At 39.9% G+C, this 16,663-nt stretch overlaps 1 protein-coding gene across 3 annotated transcripts in view; it reads left to right on the top strand.

Annotated features, from left to right (window-relative positions):
• The window catches only part of Hmcn1 (hemicentin 1), a 440,991-nt gene that overhangs the window by 174,265 nt on the left and 250,063 nt on the right, over positions 1 to 16,663 (top strand). For 2 of the 3 annotated variants that reach the window (XM_076547592.1, XM_076547591.1), the window contains exons 7-11: positions 1,334 to 1,454; positions 2,344 to 2,607; positions 4,584 to 4,728; positions 8,390 to 8,511; positions 13,135 to 13,410. In XM_076547592.1, coding sequence (XP_076403707.1) covers positions 1,334 to 1,454; positions 2,344 to 2,607; positions 4,584 to 4,728; positions 8,390 to 8,511; positions 13,135 to 13,410 — 928 coding nt within the window. Of the gene's footprint in view, positions 1 to 1,333; positions 1,455 to 2,343; positions 2,608 to 4,583; positions 4,729 to 8,389; positions 8,512 to 13,134; positions 13,411 to 16,663 lie in introns of those variants that run through there. The other variant, XM_076547593.1, reaches the window with a different exon arrangement.

Genomic DNA, 16,663 nt, shown 5'->3' with positions numbered 1-16,663 from the left:
TGCTGACCTTGCCTCACCTGTCCTGAGCTCCAGCCCAAATGGTCTGGTATAGGTGTAGGTGCTGATGTAAGAGATCCTCAGAGTCTCCTTTAAGAGAAACTGAGCAGGAAGCAAATGCTGATTCGTAGTGGACAATGTCATGCTGTGGTGAGATGCTCGCACTTGGCCATTGAATCACAGTTCTGTCTCCATAGTTAGCAAACCTTATGTGTTTGGGCAAACTGTTTACCAACTTAGTGCCACAAAGTTGCCATCTTTCTACCGAGGATGATTATGTTTCTTTGAGAAGATCACAATAAAACTGAGTAAACCACTGAGTTTAAATACTCCGAGTCCACAGGAAAGATCCACTAAATCGGTACTGGGAACTAAATCCAAATCATTTATTATTTATGCACATGCTCATCACTTTAATGCTTACTTTTATTCAATATTTAGTCCAGCATCATCCCTTTAGTTGACCAAGCTAACTCATCTTTCTTTTGTATCTTTCTATCACTGTGTTTGTTGTGTTATATTGAGCATTCCCACATCTCCATCCCCCCCTCCAAGTAGTCAATGTGTGAGTGCCATGCTTTTCTCATATTTGTATTTCAGCACTAGGCACCTTTGCTAGAATGCTGCTGGGCTGAGGATGCTAGATGGTTAAAATCTGGGTAATTGTCAGCTCTCGTGCTTACTCTGACAGTGATGTCACAGAGGCAGAGAAAATGAGACAGTACATATATTCTTAAATATATAAATACAATCTGCTCAGTTCTATAATGTTACTTGTATGTATATGATTAGGAAAAAGAGGACAGAGGCCACAACTTTGATAGAGAGCAGGGGGGAGGGTAGATGGGAGAGACTGGAGAGAGGGAAGGACAGGGGAAGATTATGTAATTATATTTTAATTTAAAATTAATAAAAAAGAACAAGGAAACATTTTCCAGAATTGAACTTGAGTGTATTTTGTTGGGGGGAATTTTAGTTTCTTATTTCATCAATGTCTGTTGAACATCTACCATTTGACAGCAGAAAACAGAGGAAAAATTCAGAAATTCATGGAGCTTTTAGATTTTCTTTAAATTTCACTTATCAGCAACTGAATATTTTTTACCTTTGACTGCTGGGTATGCCGTACTTCCTGAATTATACTTTAGAGAAGGCTACATGAGACATGCACTGCAAAATCTGCATTTTAGAATGGAGAATCACAACTACGTTCAGCTGGAATGCCTCCGTCAGAGCCGTGACTCCGGCACATCAGTTGTAAACACTCTGTGGTTTGACACACCAATGGCGTTCGCTGTTACCAGCTGCTGACTAGGCTTGTCGTTATGTGTTTTAGACCTCCAGCAGTGGAAGACATTCTGTTCGTATCACTGGTCTCAGCACTATTGATTTCCGAGCTGGCTTTTCCCGAAAGCCCACGCTGGACTTCAAAAAAACACTCAGCAGACCCGTGCAAGGTTAGTGTGCACATAGCTCTTAAGTTGGTGTTAGTGAAACCTGTGCCTCACCTGAGGTGTGACTGTGTAAGTCCATAGCAATCAGTTGCAATTTACTAGGATATCGTCTTTCTTTAACATGACCGTGATTATTTCTTTGGCCCACTTCGTGTTTTGCAAAGTGCAATCCAAGACCAGTGAATGGCTAAGGACAACTGAATCTCAAAGGGCTTTTTAAAAATTAAGACTCCCAGGCCCTGCTTCAATCTTCTGACTCAGAACTGCAGAAGCTGGGGCCTAGGAACATGAGTTTTAGGTGAGCGGCCCAGCTGACTCTTTGACAATAACCTCATTAAGAAAAGTTCTTTGTGAATTTTTAATATTAATAATTTATAAACTGCTTGGTCAAGATGAAGTGCATATATATTGCTGAAAATTAAAGATATCGTGTATTACTTTATGTTCAAAGATGAAATCATTAGTGGTTTTTAAACCTTGTTCTTGTACCTATTTTATTCACCCACTAAGGTTTATTGTCTTACAGCTAAAGGCAAAGCTCAGCCATACCGTGCTTTTCTGATGGTTGAATCCTTTTCTGATGGTTGCTAACTTATCTTTATTGTGGCAGTTTTAAGTAAGGATAAAAAAGTGAATCTTTAAAAGTAGTCACATAATCAACTATCACATAATAGTCATAATTCTAATTTTCTCTGTCTAAGAACAGCTAAGATACTGTGAGATAATCACATAGAATGTCCCAAGTGTCTATCTTTATGTAGACCACCAGTTTCAGGGCAGTGGATAGTATTCATCCCGACAGTGCGTATATGCTGCTATGGTGCTGGTGCTCATTTCACAGATGACTCCCAATCGTGTGCTGCTTGTAAATGACAATGCCTCTTTCTTCCAGGGATACCTACCTATGTGCTACTGAACACTTCTGGAATCTCCAGTCCAGCTAGAGTCGATCGCCTCGAACTTCTGAGTATCTCAGGGGGGTCTCTTAAGACGATTCCTGTTAAACACTACCCAGATCGAAAACCTTACGGCATCTGGAATATTTCTGACTTTGTTCCACCAGATGAAGCTTTCTTTCTCAAAGTGACAGGCTATGACAAAGATGACTATCTCTTCCAGAGAGTGTCGAGTGTTTCGTTTTCCAGCATTGTCCCAGGTGAGACAATGGAATGTTGATAACTTAAGGGGACTATGCCACAAGTAAAAAATGGACTATAAACTAAAAATTAATATCTTCATGTTACTACTCTGTCAACAGATTGATGAGCATTACATGCAGATAACTTGGTGTTTTTTTACTTTTATTTTTATTCTGGTGTAATATATATATATATATATATATATATGTATTTATTAAAATTTTTAAATATGTAAATAAGTCACTGCTCCCTTCCTGTTATTCCCTCCAACCCCTCCCTCATGTTCACCCTCACTTTTTCTCAAATAGACAGCCTCTTTTTCTTTGATTATTATTATTACATACAGAGATGAATAGGTATATAGATCCAACTTCTGAGTCGGTTTATTGTGGCTTTGGTTTGTGTATATGGTTTCAGGGCTGACTACTTTGTATGGTCTTGGGGGCTCATCCCTGGGAGAGGCTAATTCTCCTTCTCTCAGCAGTCACTAGTGGCCTGGCCTTTAGTCCTTTGTCTAGGGATGGGATCTAATGAGATTTCCCCCTTCTGTGTTAGCACGGCCATTGATATTGTCATTGTTCAGGTCTTGTTTAGGCAGCCATATTGTTGAGGTATCATGGATGTAGCCTCCCTGACGTTTCTAGGAGATACATTCTTACAGCAGACTCCCTGGTGCTCTGGCTCTTACAGTCTTCCTATCCCCTCTTCCATGGTGTCCCCTGAGCCTGGGGTGCAGGCACTGTGCTTCTGATGTATCTTTTGGGGCTGGGCTCCCATGTTCCATTCATCTTTACAACTAGTTGTGACTTTCTGTAATGGTCTCAGTTCACTGTAAAAAAGACCTTCCTTGTTTATTATTGTTTTATGTAAACTTTTACGTTTTTCTTTTTGAGGTTATATTTTAATTATAATATTTCTCTCTTCCCTGTTCTCCCTCCAAACCATCTCATATGCCCCACTTCCTCTCCTTCCTATTCATGGCCTCTTTTTTCCCACTAATTGTTATTGCATGTATATTTACCTTTTAAATAATACTTCTAAAGTTTTATGATAAGTCTTACTGATTACAGATTTGAAAATTTGGTAGCTTTAATCATTGGGGCATTGTAGTGTCCTTTTTCTCCTCCCCTATTCTTTTGTTATCTAAGTTGGTTAAACAATGGCCAAGCACCGTCTATTCCATGAATAGTGGACTATGAACAAATAGTGATGATTCTATGTTGAATTAGTTGGTTAGTTAATTACTAAACTAGTTCCTGATGTGCCTCCTGTTGTATAAAGATGTGGTTACAAGATAGTAATGACTTGGGGGCATCAGGTCCCTGTTTATCTCTACCTGAGAGATTTTGAAATGATCCATTCTGACTGTATATAGTAACTTCAAGATTGCCCTACAAAAGGTTGTTTATAAAGCGGGGCAGGAGCTAGCAGCGTATCTGTTATGTATGAGATTGGGATTTGGAAATTCAAGAGCTATTGTTCAGTGATTGTACAATCGTGAGCACAGAACCAACCTCAAGATTTCCTCACATTAACACTCAAGTGAATTGGCTTCGCCCCGATATTGAATGTATGAAATTTGTTGGGTTCTTTAAAAAAATACTTCTCATTGTTCCTTTTAGGAAAAAATTACCCTGTGTTCTAAGATAAGTGGACTCTTCTCATATTTTTACATATTTGGAATAAGAATTTATTCTACAGTTGATGATGTAATGTAGCTCATTTGATATTTTCTCCTAGCTTGGTAGTGGAGAAAACTGTTCATTTTAAAATCAATGGAGTCTTTAATTTGATGAATATCATAGTGAGGGCCTGTGGTAATATCCAGAAATGAATCTGCTTTGAATAGAGTTAGTTAAACTAAATTTAGTAATTTATATTCATTGTAATTCTGATGATTTATCAGAATCACTCAAGTGTAACACTTGAGGATGGATTCACAGAAAATGTTTACTATCACTGTGACTATCTTACCTGTGTTCTTTTTTCCTAGATGCTCCCAAAGTTACAATGCCCCCGAGGACCCCAGGATACTACCTGCAGCCAGGCCAAATCCTCTGTTCGGTTGAGAGTCTTTTGCCCTTCACTTTGAGCTTCGTGAGAAATGGAATTGCACTGGGAGTGGACCAGTACTTCAAGTGTGTGAACGTTCCTTTTAGCAATAAACATGGAAATTCCATTCTCTACTCTTTCCCTGACAATCACTTACTGCCTTTACCATGTTAGAATACAGCACTAACAGAATGGACAGAAGTCTGGGCATTGGTGGAGCTCAGGTTGTAGTGGAAGGAGACAGGAAACAGATAATAAATATACCGCGATGATGTAATAAATTCTAGAATACATTTGGTATATTCTAGGCCTTATAGAGTCTGCGTTTCATATAATTTGAGGGTTCCAAGTTAAGTCAAGCAAGACAGAATTATGAACTCAATGTTAGGTAGCCGACTTCAGAAGGAACTCTTTGCAAAGGAGAGCCCTAGAACCTTTAGCTTCATTGAATTTGGGCTAAAAGTGTCTATGACTTCTATTTAAAGTGTAATATAATTGGCACATCTGATGAGTGTTATGACAAAACACCAATTAATTATTTAATTAGAAATATTAACGCTCGGTAGGTTATTAACCTGTAGCTTTTCAATTTCAAGTAGCAAATTCAAAACCGGATGAGAAGCCAGGAGTGGTGGGGCACATCTTTAATCCCAGCACTTGGGAGGCAGAGGCAGGCAGATCTCTGAGTTTGAGGGCCAGCCTGATCTACAGAGTGAGTTCCAAGCCAGCCAAAGCTACATAGAGAAAACCTGTCCTGGAAAGCCAACCAACCAACCAAATAAACAAACAAAACAACAACAACAAAAGGGATGAGAGCCATTTGCCCCCCTAAGGATGGTGAGAGAGGTCATATCCTGGGCGAGAGATCACATATCCTGGGAAAATTTCACACACTAGCAAATGGAAATGCACAAGGACCACGTGACTGGGCGGGAAAGGGAAGGCAGAAATAAGGCCAGCGTGTGTGTGGATCTCAGCCAGCTAGGAAGAGAAGGGTAGAAGACAATGCCTAGGAGTTCATTGTGTGCTGAGAGCAGAATGGCACGGCTCACCAGGAGCAAGTGTGCCTACAGCGTGGAGAAATCAACAGGAGTTGGCTAGAAGGTACCAAGTCTGCCTTCTAAAGTCGAGTGACCTTTTTTTTATTGATAAATGCAAGTAATCTCATTGAAAGCGATTACGTAGATCTTGAGAAAAAAATGCTAGAAAAATTATTTCTGGAAAATGTATTGCCTTTTGAATTGCTACAAAACCTGACTAGATTTGGGAGTAAACAAAGGTCTAAGAATGACGTTAGCAATCTTTTACACTGCCGACGCCAACATTAACATAGTTCTATAAGATGTTAACTATCTGACAGTCTTCATTTATATAATCTCTTTATGGAGATTCATTTTGGGTAATGCTTGTGGCTGGAAAATTAATCATATCCCCAAAGTTTTCCCTTCCCTACCAGCTGCCCGCTCCGTACAGAGACCATCTTGATGATTTACTTAGTCGCCTGCTTTATAACCAGCCACATAACAGAGCAGGCTATCAGATGATGGGACCACATAACTAGCCGATGAAATAAAGGAACTCTGCTTCCTGTTTAAATAGTGACAGCTTTCAAAGACACTTGAGATTCTTTATAAACATTAACTCATTGATTCCGCACAATTCCTGGGAGGTAAGCCACAAAAATTCATTTTCTCATGTTTCCAGTGCTGTGGCCCTGAGATGGGGCAGGCCTTGCTGACATGTATTAAGTCGTGAGTGATGATAGACCGATACTCTAATCCCAGTTCACTTGCTTGCCTTTGCCATAAATTCCCAGTAATATGAAACATGGGACTTAATCTTCTCTTGTGTCAGCCACTCCACTTGGGCCGTCAGGGAATGTCAGAGAAAAGTCAGTTTGCATTTGCAGTAAGCACGTCTCTTGGACAGGCTCTTTGCCCTGCTCTAAGGTCCACATCTCGAGACCCCTTCCTTTATTTTAGCCTTAGAATGCTTATGTCAAGGGAGAAGGCTACATTAAAAAGAATTACTAAGTCAGACATACAGGCACGTGCCTTTATCTCAGCACTTGAGAGGCTGAGGCAGGAGGACTACAAGTTTGAGCCTGGGTTGTGCTACATAGTAAGAACTTGTCTCAAAACTTTTGTTTTTCCTTCTTGCAGCAGTTCATAGATAAGAGGGCTACAAGTCAATGATAGCTGTAAAGAGTATTCTTTTTTTTTTTTTTTTTGAGACAGGGTTTCTCTGTGTAGCTTTGCGCCTTTCCTGGAACTCACTCTGTAGCCCAGGCTGGCCTGGAACTCAGAGATCTGCCTGCCTCTACCTCCCAAGTGCTGGGATTAAAGGTGTGCACCACCACCACCCAGCAAGAGTATTCTTAAATCAATTTGCAAACTGATTGTGTGACATTAGACAAAATAATTGCCATTTCACTTTTCTTTTAAAATGAAGGACTGGAGACTAGATGAATTTTTATTTTCTGTTCCAAAATTTCCATGAGCCTAAGATTTGATGAATCCTAATGTGTGCTCAGCTCTGAGGGAGGCATTGCAGAGAACAGCTGAGATGTAAGCTTTCCAAGCTATTGTCTTCCTGTGGCTGACAGTACCTCCTAGAGAAGGGCATTTGCAAATTGGTGCTTAGTGTCCTGCTGTAAAGTGTTTGAGAGAGAGCCTGAGGGTCCAGGACAGTGCACAGTTAAGTGAGACTGTTTGCTTCTGAACAGAAAGCACCACTGGTGACAGAGTTCACATAGAATGGACAGGAAATGTGAGCTGAAATATCCCAAGCTACGATAGTACACAGAATAATGGCTACTTAGGTACTCACATTCTTGATGATAAGAACCTATGCTTAACCTAATATTCCACTCCCTATACCAGGACTGACCATGAAATCAGAGCTCAGTGAGCTAGTCATGGTTACTTTGTTGAGAAATCAGTCAGAGGTGTCTTGACTCTGCAGAGGTCTTTACAGTTTACATGAATCTTCAATCTTTTCCCACAAAAGATTATGAATAGCAATAGATGATCAAATAGAGAAATGTAAAATATTTATATTTAAGCTATATTTTTAAAGGATAAGGCCTACTTTTATACACTTTGGACTTTTTAATGCAATAGTTAAATATCTGCTTGTTAGACTGTCCCAGAAAACGAGAAGTAATTTTAGCAGTGAATAAATCAATATTTGTTAAATGGATGGTTGCATGAGTTTGTTTATAGAACTAATGTATTTTTTTTTTCAGTTTTCACATTCGTTATTTTATGTGTAGGCTAAACCAGATATAATATATATCTCTAGGTGTAACTTACTTAAGAAAGTTAAGGAAAACCTATTTTCTTAGAGTAAAAAGCTGCTGTCTTAACCTCACGTTTGTAAATTACCTTGTATCATTGTTTTGATCAGGATTTTCAACTCCAAACTGTAAAGTACAGGAGAAATTTCATCAGTGTTTGTCAACTAAGTATGTCTTCATACAGACAGAAAAACATTTCCTAAAGATAAATTTTCATTCCTACAGCTTATTGACTCTCATATGTTTTTTGCTCAGAACAGAGAGAAGCATAATTCTGTTTAAAATATAAAAGGTGTGTGATTTTTAAGTTAAAAATCTGCAGTTTTCACAACCAACTTTGTTTACATTGTTCGTTGGCACAAGTCCTTCAAAAACAAAATCATTGGTCATTGCTTTCAGTTTTCTCTTGTTTGGCAGACACTAAAAGCTTTCTCTTTTCCTGTCCTCAGAGAGTCGGCTAGTGTGAACTGGGATTTCAAAAAGGTCACGTTGTCTGATGAAGGCCCCTATGAGTGTATTGCTGTGAGCGGCGCAGGGACTGGACGGGCACAGACGTTTTTTGATGTATCAGGTAACTGTCACCTGTCTGTGAGTGCGCCTATAGAAATGACTCCTTCCTGAGTTTATACAATTCTCTTTAGGATCATTTGTGGTTATCTACCCACTTCACTGCATTGTCAATACAGATGCCAGCTCCCCCACATTCTGCCTCTCTGTCTTCTCCTTGATATCTTAGTTCCCTAACTCTAAAAGGTTAATAATAGAGGAATGTCTATCCTACAGAGGACTAAGCAATATCCGTGGTACATTCAAGGTGCTTAGAAGGTAACTTGGAATGTAGAAGCACTCAATAAATAGTTATTATTATTTTTACCACTTAGGATTTTATTTTTATTTTTTTCATAGAAAGTGTGTGTGTGGTGGTGGTGGTGTATGTCTGTGTAAATGCCCGCAGAGAAAGCCAGGTGCATCAGATCCCTTGGAGCTGGAGTTACAGGCAGTGGTGAGCTACCCAACCTGGGCGCTGGGAACCTAATTCTGGTCTGCTTCAGAGCAGTGCCTGCTCTTAACCACTTAACGAGCCTTCCAGGCCTACTGATGTTATTGACATTGCTATAGCTAACACCATGGTTTGCTTGGGTTCATGGTTCCAGAGGTTCCTGGTGGGGAGGCATGGCCCCAAGCGGCATGCATGCTGGCAGAGCAGGTGAAAGCTCGCCGACCTGTAAGCCCATAGCAGACAGCAAACCTGAAATGACAGGAGTCTTTTATCTCTCAAATCCCACTTCAGTGATAGACTCATTGTATCCAGTGAGTCCACACCTCTTAAACCTCTGAAACAGGATCACCAGGTATGCACCGAGCTTTCCGACATGTGAGCCTATGGGAGACGTCCTCGTTCAAACCACTTCAACAACCACATGGCATTGCCCTTTGAGAAAATACGACTTAAAGAATTGATCTATTCTGAGGGTAACAAGAGGAGTACACCTTTCCTTTCCCTCATGTTTACACGTATCATCAATCACAGTGTTTTCACAAATAGATTCTGACCTCCAAATTGAAGACCGTGATGAAACTGAAAGTGGTCTAGGAACACAGAGCTTTACTGGCTAGAGTGTAGTGTAAAGAAGGACAAACGTGTGTGCCACCAGTTCTTTTGCATTCAGAGAGCAAATGCCTATGAATAGGTAGGTGGCAGGCACAGTACGTGATATTTTATAGGGTAAAATATGTTCGTGAAAAAAACATTGTCCTTTAATTTTTCCAGAATAATTAGGGGGAGGAGACTGGGATATATAATCAATGGTCAGGATCAAACCAGTTATAATTTTAGTATACTTTAAAATATAGATATTGGGGATTCAACCCAAGGTCTCACATAGGCAAGCACTAAGCAATTGCTCTGCCCCTGAGCTAAATCCACAGCCCCCAAATTTCATTTTAACTGAATTATTCTATGCCCACCTTGCCTTGTTCTGTGCTTAATTGTATCCTAGTCTGACCCTAGCCTAGTGTCATTGGCTGAAGCTGCAACAGAGCTTGTTTCTGCTTTCAGTATGTACTTTCCTGAGATAATTTAAGACAGAAGAAATGTTTTAATTAGATGATGGTTTAGAATCCTAGGGTTTGTTGTGTCCAAGCTTAACTTGGAAAGAGAGGCATGTAAATCAGGCAGGCGTGTTCTTTCAGCGAAACCACTTGCATTCTCTTATTATTAGGAAAAGAAAGATTGTCTTCTGAAATAGCTTAGCGAGTTGACATACATCACAAACTATTTGTTTTTTCATCTCCAGAAATTATGAAAAGCCCTGGAATTATGTCAACATTCCTCAGCTTCTGGGAAAGCAAACACTTGAGCACTTGAATATTCTTCCCGGCAGTGTTAATGAGAGAAGGACAGGAGGGAAAGAGACTTGAGCGAGTTGATTTGAGCATCTTGCTAAGTAACTGGGAGATGCCAGTAGGGACGTGTGAGCTGACTGTTACGAAGCTGGCTCAGTGGTGCCAGGAACTTCCTGTTGCCTCTGTTGCACCCGTCCTACTAGTCATCCTCTGTGCCAGCTGGTCGGTGGCATAACTAGGGAGCTGGACCCTTCCCAAGCCAACTTCCAGGAATTCTTCCCATTTAGTCACTTGTGAAAGAAGTCAGAAAGCATCAATGGTCATGGCAATGATTTTAAGAGTAGGAGTGGCAGACAAGGGCTCCTTGGGGATTGAAAGAGTTGGCATTTCTTTCAAGGATAGCTATTGCTTAACGTACTGGCCATTAGCCTTCACCTACTTCTCAGCTTCCCTTTGCCTAGGTTAAAGTCTCTGTTCAGCCACCATACAGTCATTATTTATCCAGATCTTAGAATCAGGTGCTGATTAACTATATAGCCCGGTCTCATGTTTTGATAAAGAAATATTAGAAAGTGAGCATTATGGATAGTGATATTCTTGTGTCACCATACTTGATATTATATAAAGTCAAAGACCATCCAATAGATATCTGAAGAAAAGTTAAATTTATACCAGCATGTTTTCTCATTTGTTTTAGCATTTTGTTGTATTGACATTTTTGAGATTTTTGGGGTTCTTTTCTAATGTTGGTTATTGATTGTTTGAAAGAGAAGATGGGTATTTAAATTTGCATCTTAAATACAAAGTGGGCATTATAAAGCATTTCTCAATTACAAATGGATATAACAATGACTAAAACTACACAAGTGTGCACAACCCATTACTTCTAATGATATTTTGGAGATTAAGTTTAATATTATTACAGGTATGTTAATTTTCTGTATTGAATTTTTATTAATAAAAAACCATACACACTAAGATTCTGGCATTAAGTGAAATTCTAAATAGAGATTCTGTCAAGGTGTGCCAGTGAAAGGAAATGTTTAAAAATTAGAATCATTTATTTATCTTATTTATGTGTAGGTTTTGTTGGCATGTTTCTGTGTGCACTACATGCATGGTAAGGTCCTGTAGAGATCAGAAGAGGGCATTGGATTCCTTGGAACTGTAGTTACAAATGGTTGTGAACCACCACGTGGGTGTCAGGACCCCAACCCACGTCCTCTGTAATAGCAGCAAGTGCTCTTCACACTGAGCCATCTCTCTGTTCCCAGTAAGAGTAAATCTCCACTTGCTTCACCAAAAGACTGAGAAGCGATGAGAGTCGATCTCAATTTCAGATTATAGGATATTCTTTTAGAACAAGGGAAGGCTTGGAAACAATATTATAACATCTCATCATTTATAGCCGAAGAAACAGAAGCCCAGAATGAGCAATCGACCCATTCATGGTCAGGTAGACACATGGGAGAGATACATGCAGAAGGGCATATCCTGGTCTCCTGGTCTGGACTAAGTTCCTTGCTTTACACCCCCAGCCTATGCATGCTCTGCTTCCTGCCTCTGTGACTGGGCTACCTTCTCTGGTCACTATATCCTAACTTTAATTGTGGTATTACTTAATTATGTGTATTCCTTATGCTCTAGGTGCAGATAATTTCTGGTAACATATAACCTTAGCCTCTTCCATAAGCTGGCACAAAAATCTCATCAGTCTCCTGTCCCCATATGTACAAATATGTTAATGTGTGCAATCTTCACTATCTTTATGTATTTGTGCACTAGTAGTGCGATATCTCATTATTTCAAATTTCATTGGCTCACACATATTATTTTTCAAATGCCATTTCACTTATTGTAACTTTTATGGAGGAGGAAATAGAGTGGGGTGTAGCATGCTGCAAGCATGTTATTGGAGTTCACTGGGGAAAAGCACCTGTAAGCAAGTGAGGATAGAAGACAGACACAAGCTGTGTTCAGAACTTGTATATGATTTCAGAGCTGACTACTTGATATAGGATAACCGATTATTGAATAACTAATCACTGGGGGCAGGTAAATTCTTAATCTCTCAGTCATTAGTTGCCTGTAGTTCTTCAGGGGATGGGCCCACATGAACATATCTATTGATATTGGCATTGTTCGGGTCTCGTTTAGGCAGCCATATTGTTGAGGTACCATGGGTGTAGTTTCCCTGTCATTTCTGGAAGACACCATACTACAGCAGACTTCCTGGTACTCTTAAAATCTGCCCCATCAATTCACTCAGCTTTCTAAGATGAACTTGCTCCTCGTCTTTATTAGGGGAGTGTTTGTCTTACTCTACTGTTGTACTTTTTCTTCCTGGTAATGATGCAACCCCTCTGAAAGGTGATGGTGTTGCATCTTGTTATGTCTATCATCTGTTGGGTGCTATGTTCTTTATATTGCTCGATATCTGTTTTTAAATGTAAACAACCAGTAAATGCTACTTTCATCAAAACAAACGAAAAAAGCCTGCTTTATTCCGTCATCCCAAACCCTTCCAGCCATATCCTTTTGCTATGCCAATTCAACTCTCACAATTATAACTTAGAGATTTAAATTTGGTATGTACAGGTACATTGCCTTCTAAAATATCTTGTGACTGGGTGATAATTTGGGGGTCTCATTGACATAGGCATTAATCAATAATTTCTGGTATATACTGAAACCTTCCTGACATGTTTTTCAACACACACGTGTATATATATATATATATATATATATATATATATATATATATATATATACAGTTTTTAAGCCACATTTATATGTGAGCAAAATTGATTTTAGGTCTATTGATTTTGAGTGTTCTCATTTCACACAGAGCCCCCTCCGATCATCCAAGTGCCTAATAATGTTACAGTCACTCCTGGAGAAAGAGCAGTTTTGGCGTGTCTTGTCATCAGTGCTGTGGATTACAATCTGACATGGCAGAAGAGTGGCAGAGACGTCCGCCTAGCAGACTCAGCAAGAATCAGGACCTTGGCCAACCTCTCGCTGGAGCTGAGGAGTGTGAAAACTGGTGATGCTGGGGAGTACCGGTGTGTGGTTTCCAGTGAAGGTGGATCAGCAGCAGCTTCAGTTTTCCTCACAGTGCAAGGTACCGTCCTTCTAGCAATTTCTACTCAGTGGCGTCCTTCATCTTCCTTCTTTAGCTTCTCTCTTTGTAAGTGTGCCATGTAAGGGTGACAGTGTCTACCCAAACAGTTACCTTTGAATCAAAGAATGCTTGGGATGTTCAGTTGTTTCAAAGTGACTAAACTAGAAACTAAAATATCTCTAAAAATTAGGTAGCTTTACTGAAATCATAACTGGGCCTGTTGGGTGCAGATGTCCATTTTCAGAGAATGTATAAATTGTCCCTGGATGTTTTGATGTTTTTAAGTTCTTAGTCTACGATGTGGACATTAGACAAGATCAGGGGTTCTCAGGGTGGTATAGTCCTCAACAATCCTCAAGTGAATTTCAGTAAAATTCTAATTGTTTTCATAATTGCCTCCAAGGATTCAGTCTTTATTTAAATGTTATACTAGCACCTTGCACATACATAACTAATTTAAGTTTTTGCTTTTAAATTAAATTTAATAAATTTTACTGGTATATTTTATTTTAGTTATTTAACTGAAATGGCCCTTGTGGTGGTTGCTCATTAGTTGAACCTATCTTTATTTACTTGTTTGTTTGTTTGTTTAGATATTTTAAAATGTATTCTTCTCTCATACAATACATCCTGATTACAGCTTCCCCTCCCTCCACTCCTCCCATCCCTCCCTCTCCCCTAGATCCGCTCCTGTCCCATCTCCCCCTAGAAAAGAGGAGAGGCCTCCCAGGGATATCAACTGAACACTGCATAACAAGATAAAAATAAGACCAGGCACAAACCCTGACATCAAGGCTGGGTGAGGCAACCTGGCAGGAGGAAAAGGATCCCAAGAGTAAGCAGAAGAGAGAGTCAGAGACACCCCTACTCCCACTCTCATGAGTCCCCCCCAAATCACCAAGCTTATAACCATAACATAGATGCAGAGGACATAGTGCAGACCTAAATTGTGGATAGACTTTAAACAAGTGAGTTTCAGTAGTACATTTTCATATCTATACACATACATATATACATATATATATTTACATTTTGTTCTTAAATGCATCTAAGTTCCCTCTCCAATCCCCCTTCTTCCTTTTGCAGTTCTTCCTCTCCTAATAGACTTCTTCTGCCTTCATGACACATATATTCATTCCATTACTCTCTCTCCCTTCCTCTTTTTAGATCTTTCTCCCCCTTATAGTCCACTTTCTTCTTTTACTATCTCTCTCTCTGTATTATCTATCTATCTATCTATCTATCTATCTATCTATCTATCTATCTATCTATCTATCTATCTATCATCTATCTATCTGTCTATCTTCTACATATATGTGTAATTATAATCTAATCTCACATATGAGAGAAAACATGTAACATATCTCCTTTAATTTGTCTAATTTTACTTTGATATAACAATCCCCAGCTCTATCCATTTTTCTGTAAATGTTATAATTTCACTTTTCTTTATGGGTGCATAGAATTCCTTTGTGTTTATATACCATTGATTTTTAAATCCACTCATCTTCAAACAACCTCTAGGCTGGTTACATTTCTTGGCTATTGAGAAGAATACAACAATTAGCATGGGTATGCAAGAATCTTAGTGCTATGCTCACTTAGAATTCTTTGGTCACATGACCAGGATCAGTATACTTAGATTACAGGGTAGTTCTATTTTTAATGTCTTGAGCAACTTGCCTACTGGTTTCCTTAGTGGCTGTACAAGTTTGTATTCCTATCAGCAGTGACTAAGGATTTCTACTTCTCCACATCCTAGATTCCTGTTATTGTCATCAGTTTTCTTAATGGCAGCCATGCTGACAAGGGTGAGCTGGGTCTCAGGATAGTTTCTGTTTTCATTTTCCTAATGTATAAGGATGTTGAAATTTTTTTCAAATATTTATTGGCCATTTTTATGGTCTAATTTTTTTCGGTAAGTTAAGGAAGGTCCCAGTTGGTAACCCAGAACCCTGAGGGCATATGCCTCCTTTTCTGTAACATAGAGAAGAGAAGGGGCAAGTTAAGTCCAGAAGATGTAGGGCCAGGGCCTGGAGGAGAGACTGTTGAAGCTTATAAAGGGCTTGGCAATGGGCATGAGGAGGGGTTGCTATGAGGGGCCCAGGGCTGCCTCATATAAGCAGTGGGTGAGAAGAGAGAAAGAAAGAATCCAAGAGCATAAGAAGACAGTCATCCCTAGGAAGGACAGAATTTTGTCCTTGGTGGTGGGGATTGACAGCAACTGGATTAGATGTTTCCTATCTAGGGTAATGGCCTTGTGAATTGGAGTAATAGTCTCAGATAAGTAACCTCAGGGGTGGACAGTTAGATCTTAGATGGTGAAATCTTGCATCCTCAGACAGACAGAACGTTTAATAAGATAGCGGTGTCAGCCTGGCTAATTTGCTGTGATGAACTACAAAGAAGATCATCTGTGTATTGTATAAGCTTGGATTTAGTAAGAGAATAAGTCAGAGGCTAGAGCCTTGCCAAGGAGATGTGGCATAGGACAGGCCAAGTGAGTTGGGTAGAAGGTGAGTATCCGGGTCTGTCCAAGTAAAGGCAAAGATATTTGTTTGACTGGGGTTCAAGAGGAATAGAAAGCAAGGCATCCTTGAGGTCTAGGACAGGAGAATGAGAGGTCTCTGAGGGGGATGGTGGAGAGGAGAGTATAAGGGTTGGGTACTATGGTGTGAGGACTAACCACTGCTGGGTTGATAAGTTAGAGATCCCGAACCAAGCAGTAGGTTCTATTGAGTTTTTAAACTGAGAGTGTGGGGGTGTTCAATGGACATGTGGGGACCAGACGGCCTTTTCTTAAGAGGTCAGAAATAAAAAGCTTAAGTCTCCCGAGGCTTTGGAGAGAGAGTGGGTATTGATATATTTGGCGGAGGTTTATAATTAAATGATGAGAAGGGGATGATGTTTGACTGTAGAGGGCCTTGGGGTGTCCCATACCCAGGAATCTGCCTGAGACGTTGATAAGGGAAAAGGTTTGTCAGATTGTGTGGCTTGGAAGAGAAAGAGGAGGTGGACAGCTGGCAAACTTGGGGTCAAGTGGATGGAGAGAGCAAAAGAAATAGAGGCTCTCACTTTGGCTAAGAGATTCCCTCCCAGCAAGGAAATGGGGCAGACGGGTACCACTAGGAAGGAGTGGGTAAAGGGAAAACTCCTAATGATATAACTAATCATGGGGTTTGGGGAGGTTGATAAGGCTGTCCCCAAGTCTAACAACAGTGGATCAAGAAGTAGAGATGGATCCCCAGAACTT

The sequence above is a fragment of the Peromyscus maniculatus genome, chromosome 11, assembly GCF_049852395.1.
Source record: "Peromyscus maniculatus bairdii isolate BWxNUB_F1_BW_parent chromosome 11, HU_Pman_BW_mat_3.1, whole genome shotgun sequence".
Classification (NCBI taxonomy): Eukaryota; Metazoa; Chordata; class Mammalia; order Rodentia; family Cricetidae; genus Peromyscus; species Peromyscus maniculatus.
This window is presented reverse-complemented; position numbering and strand designations above follow the sequence as displayed.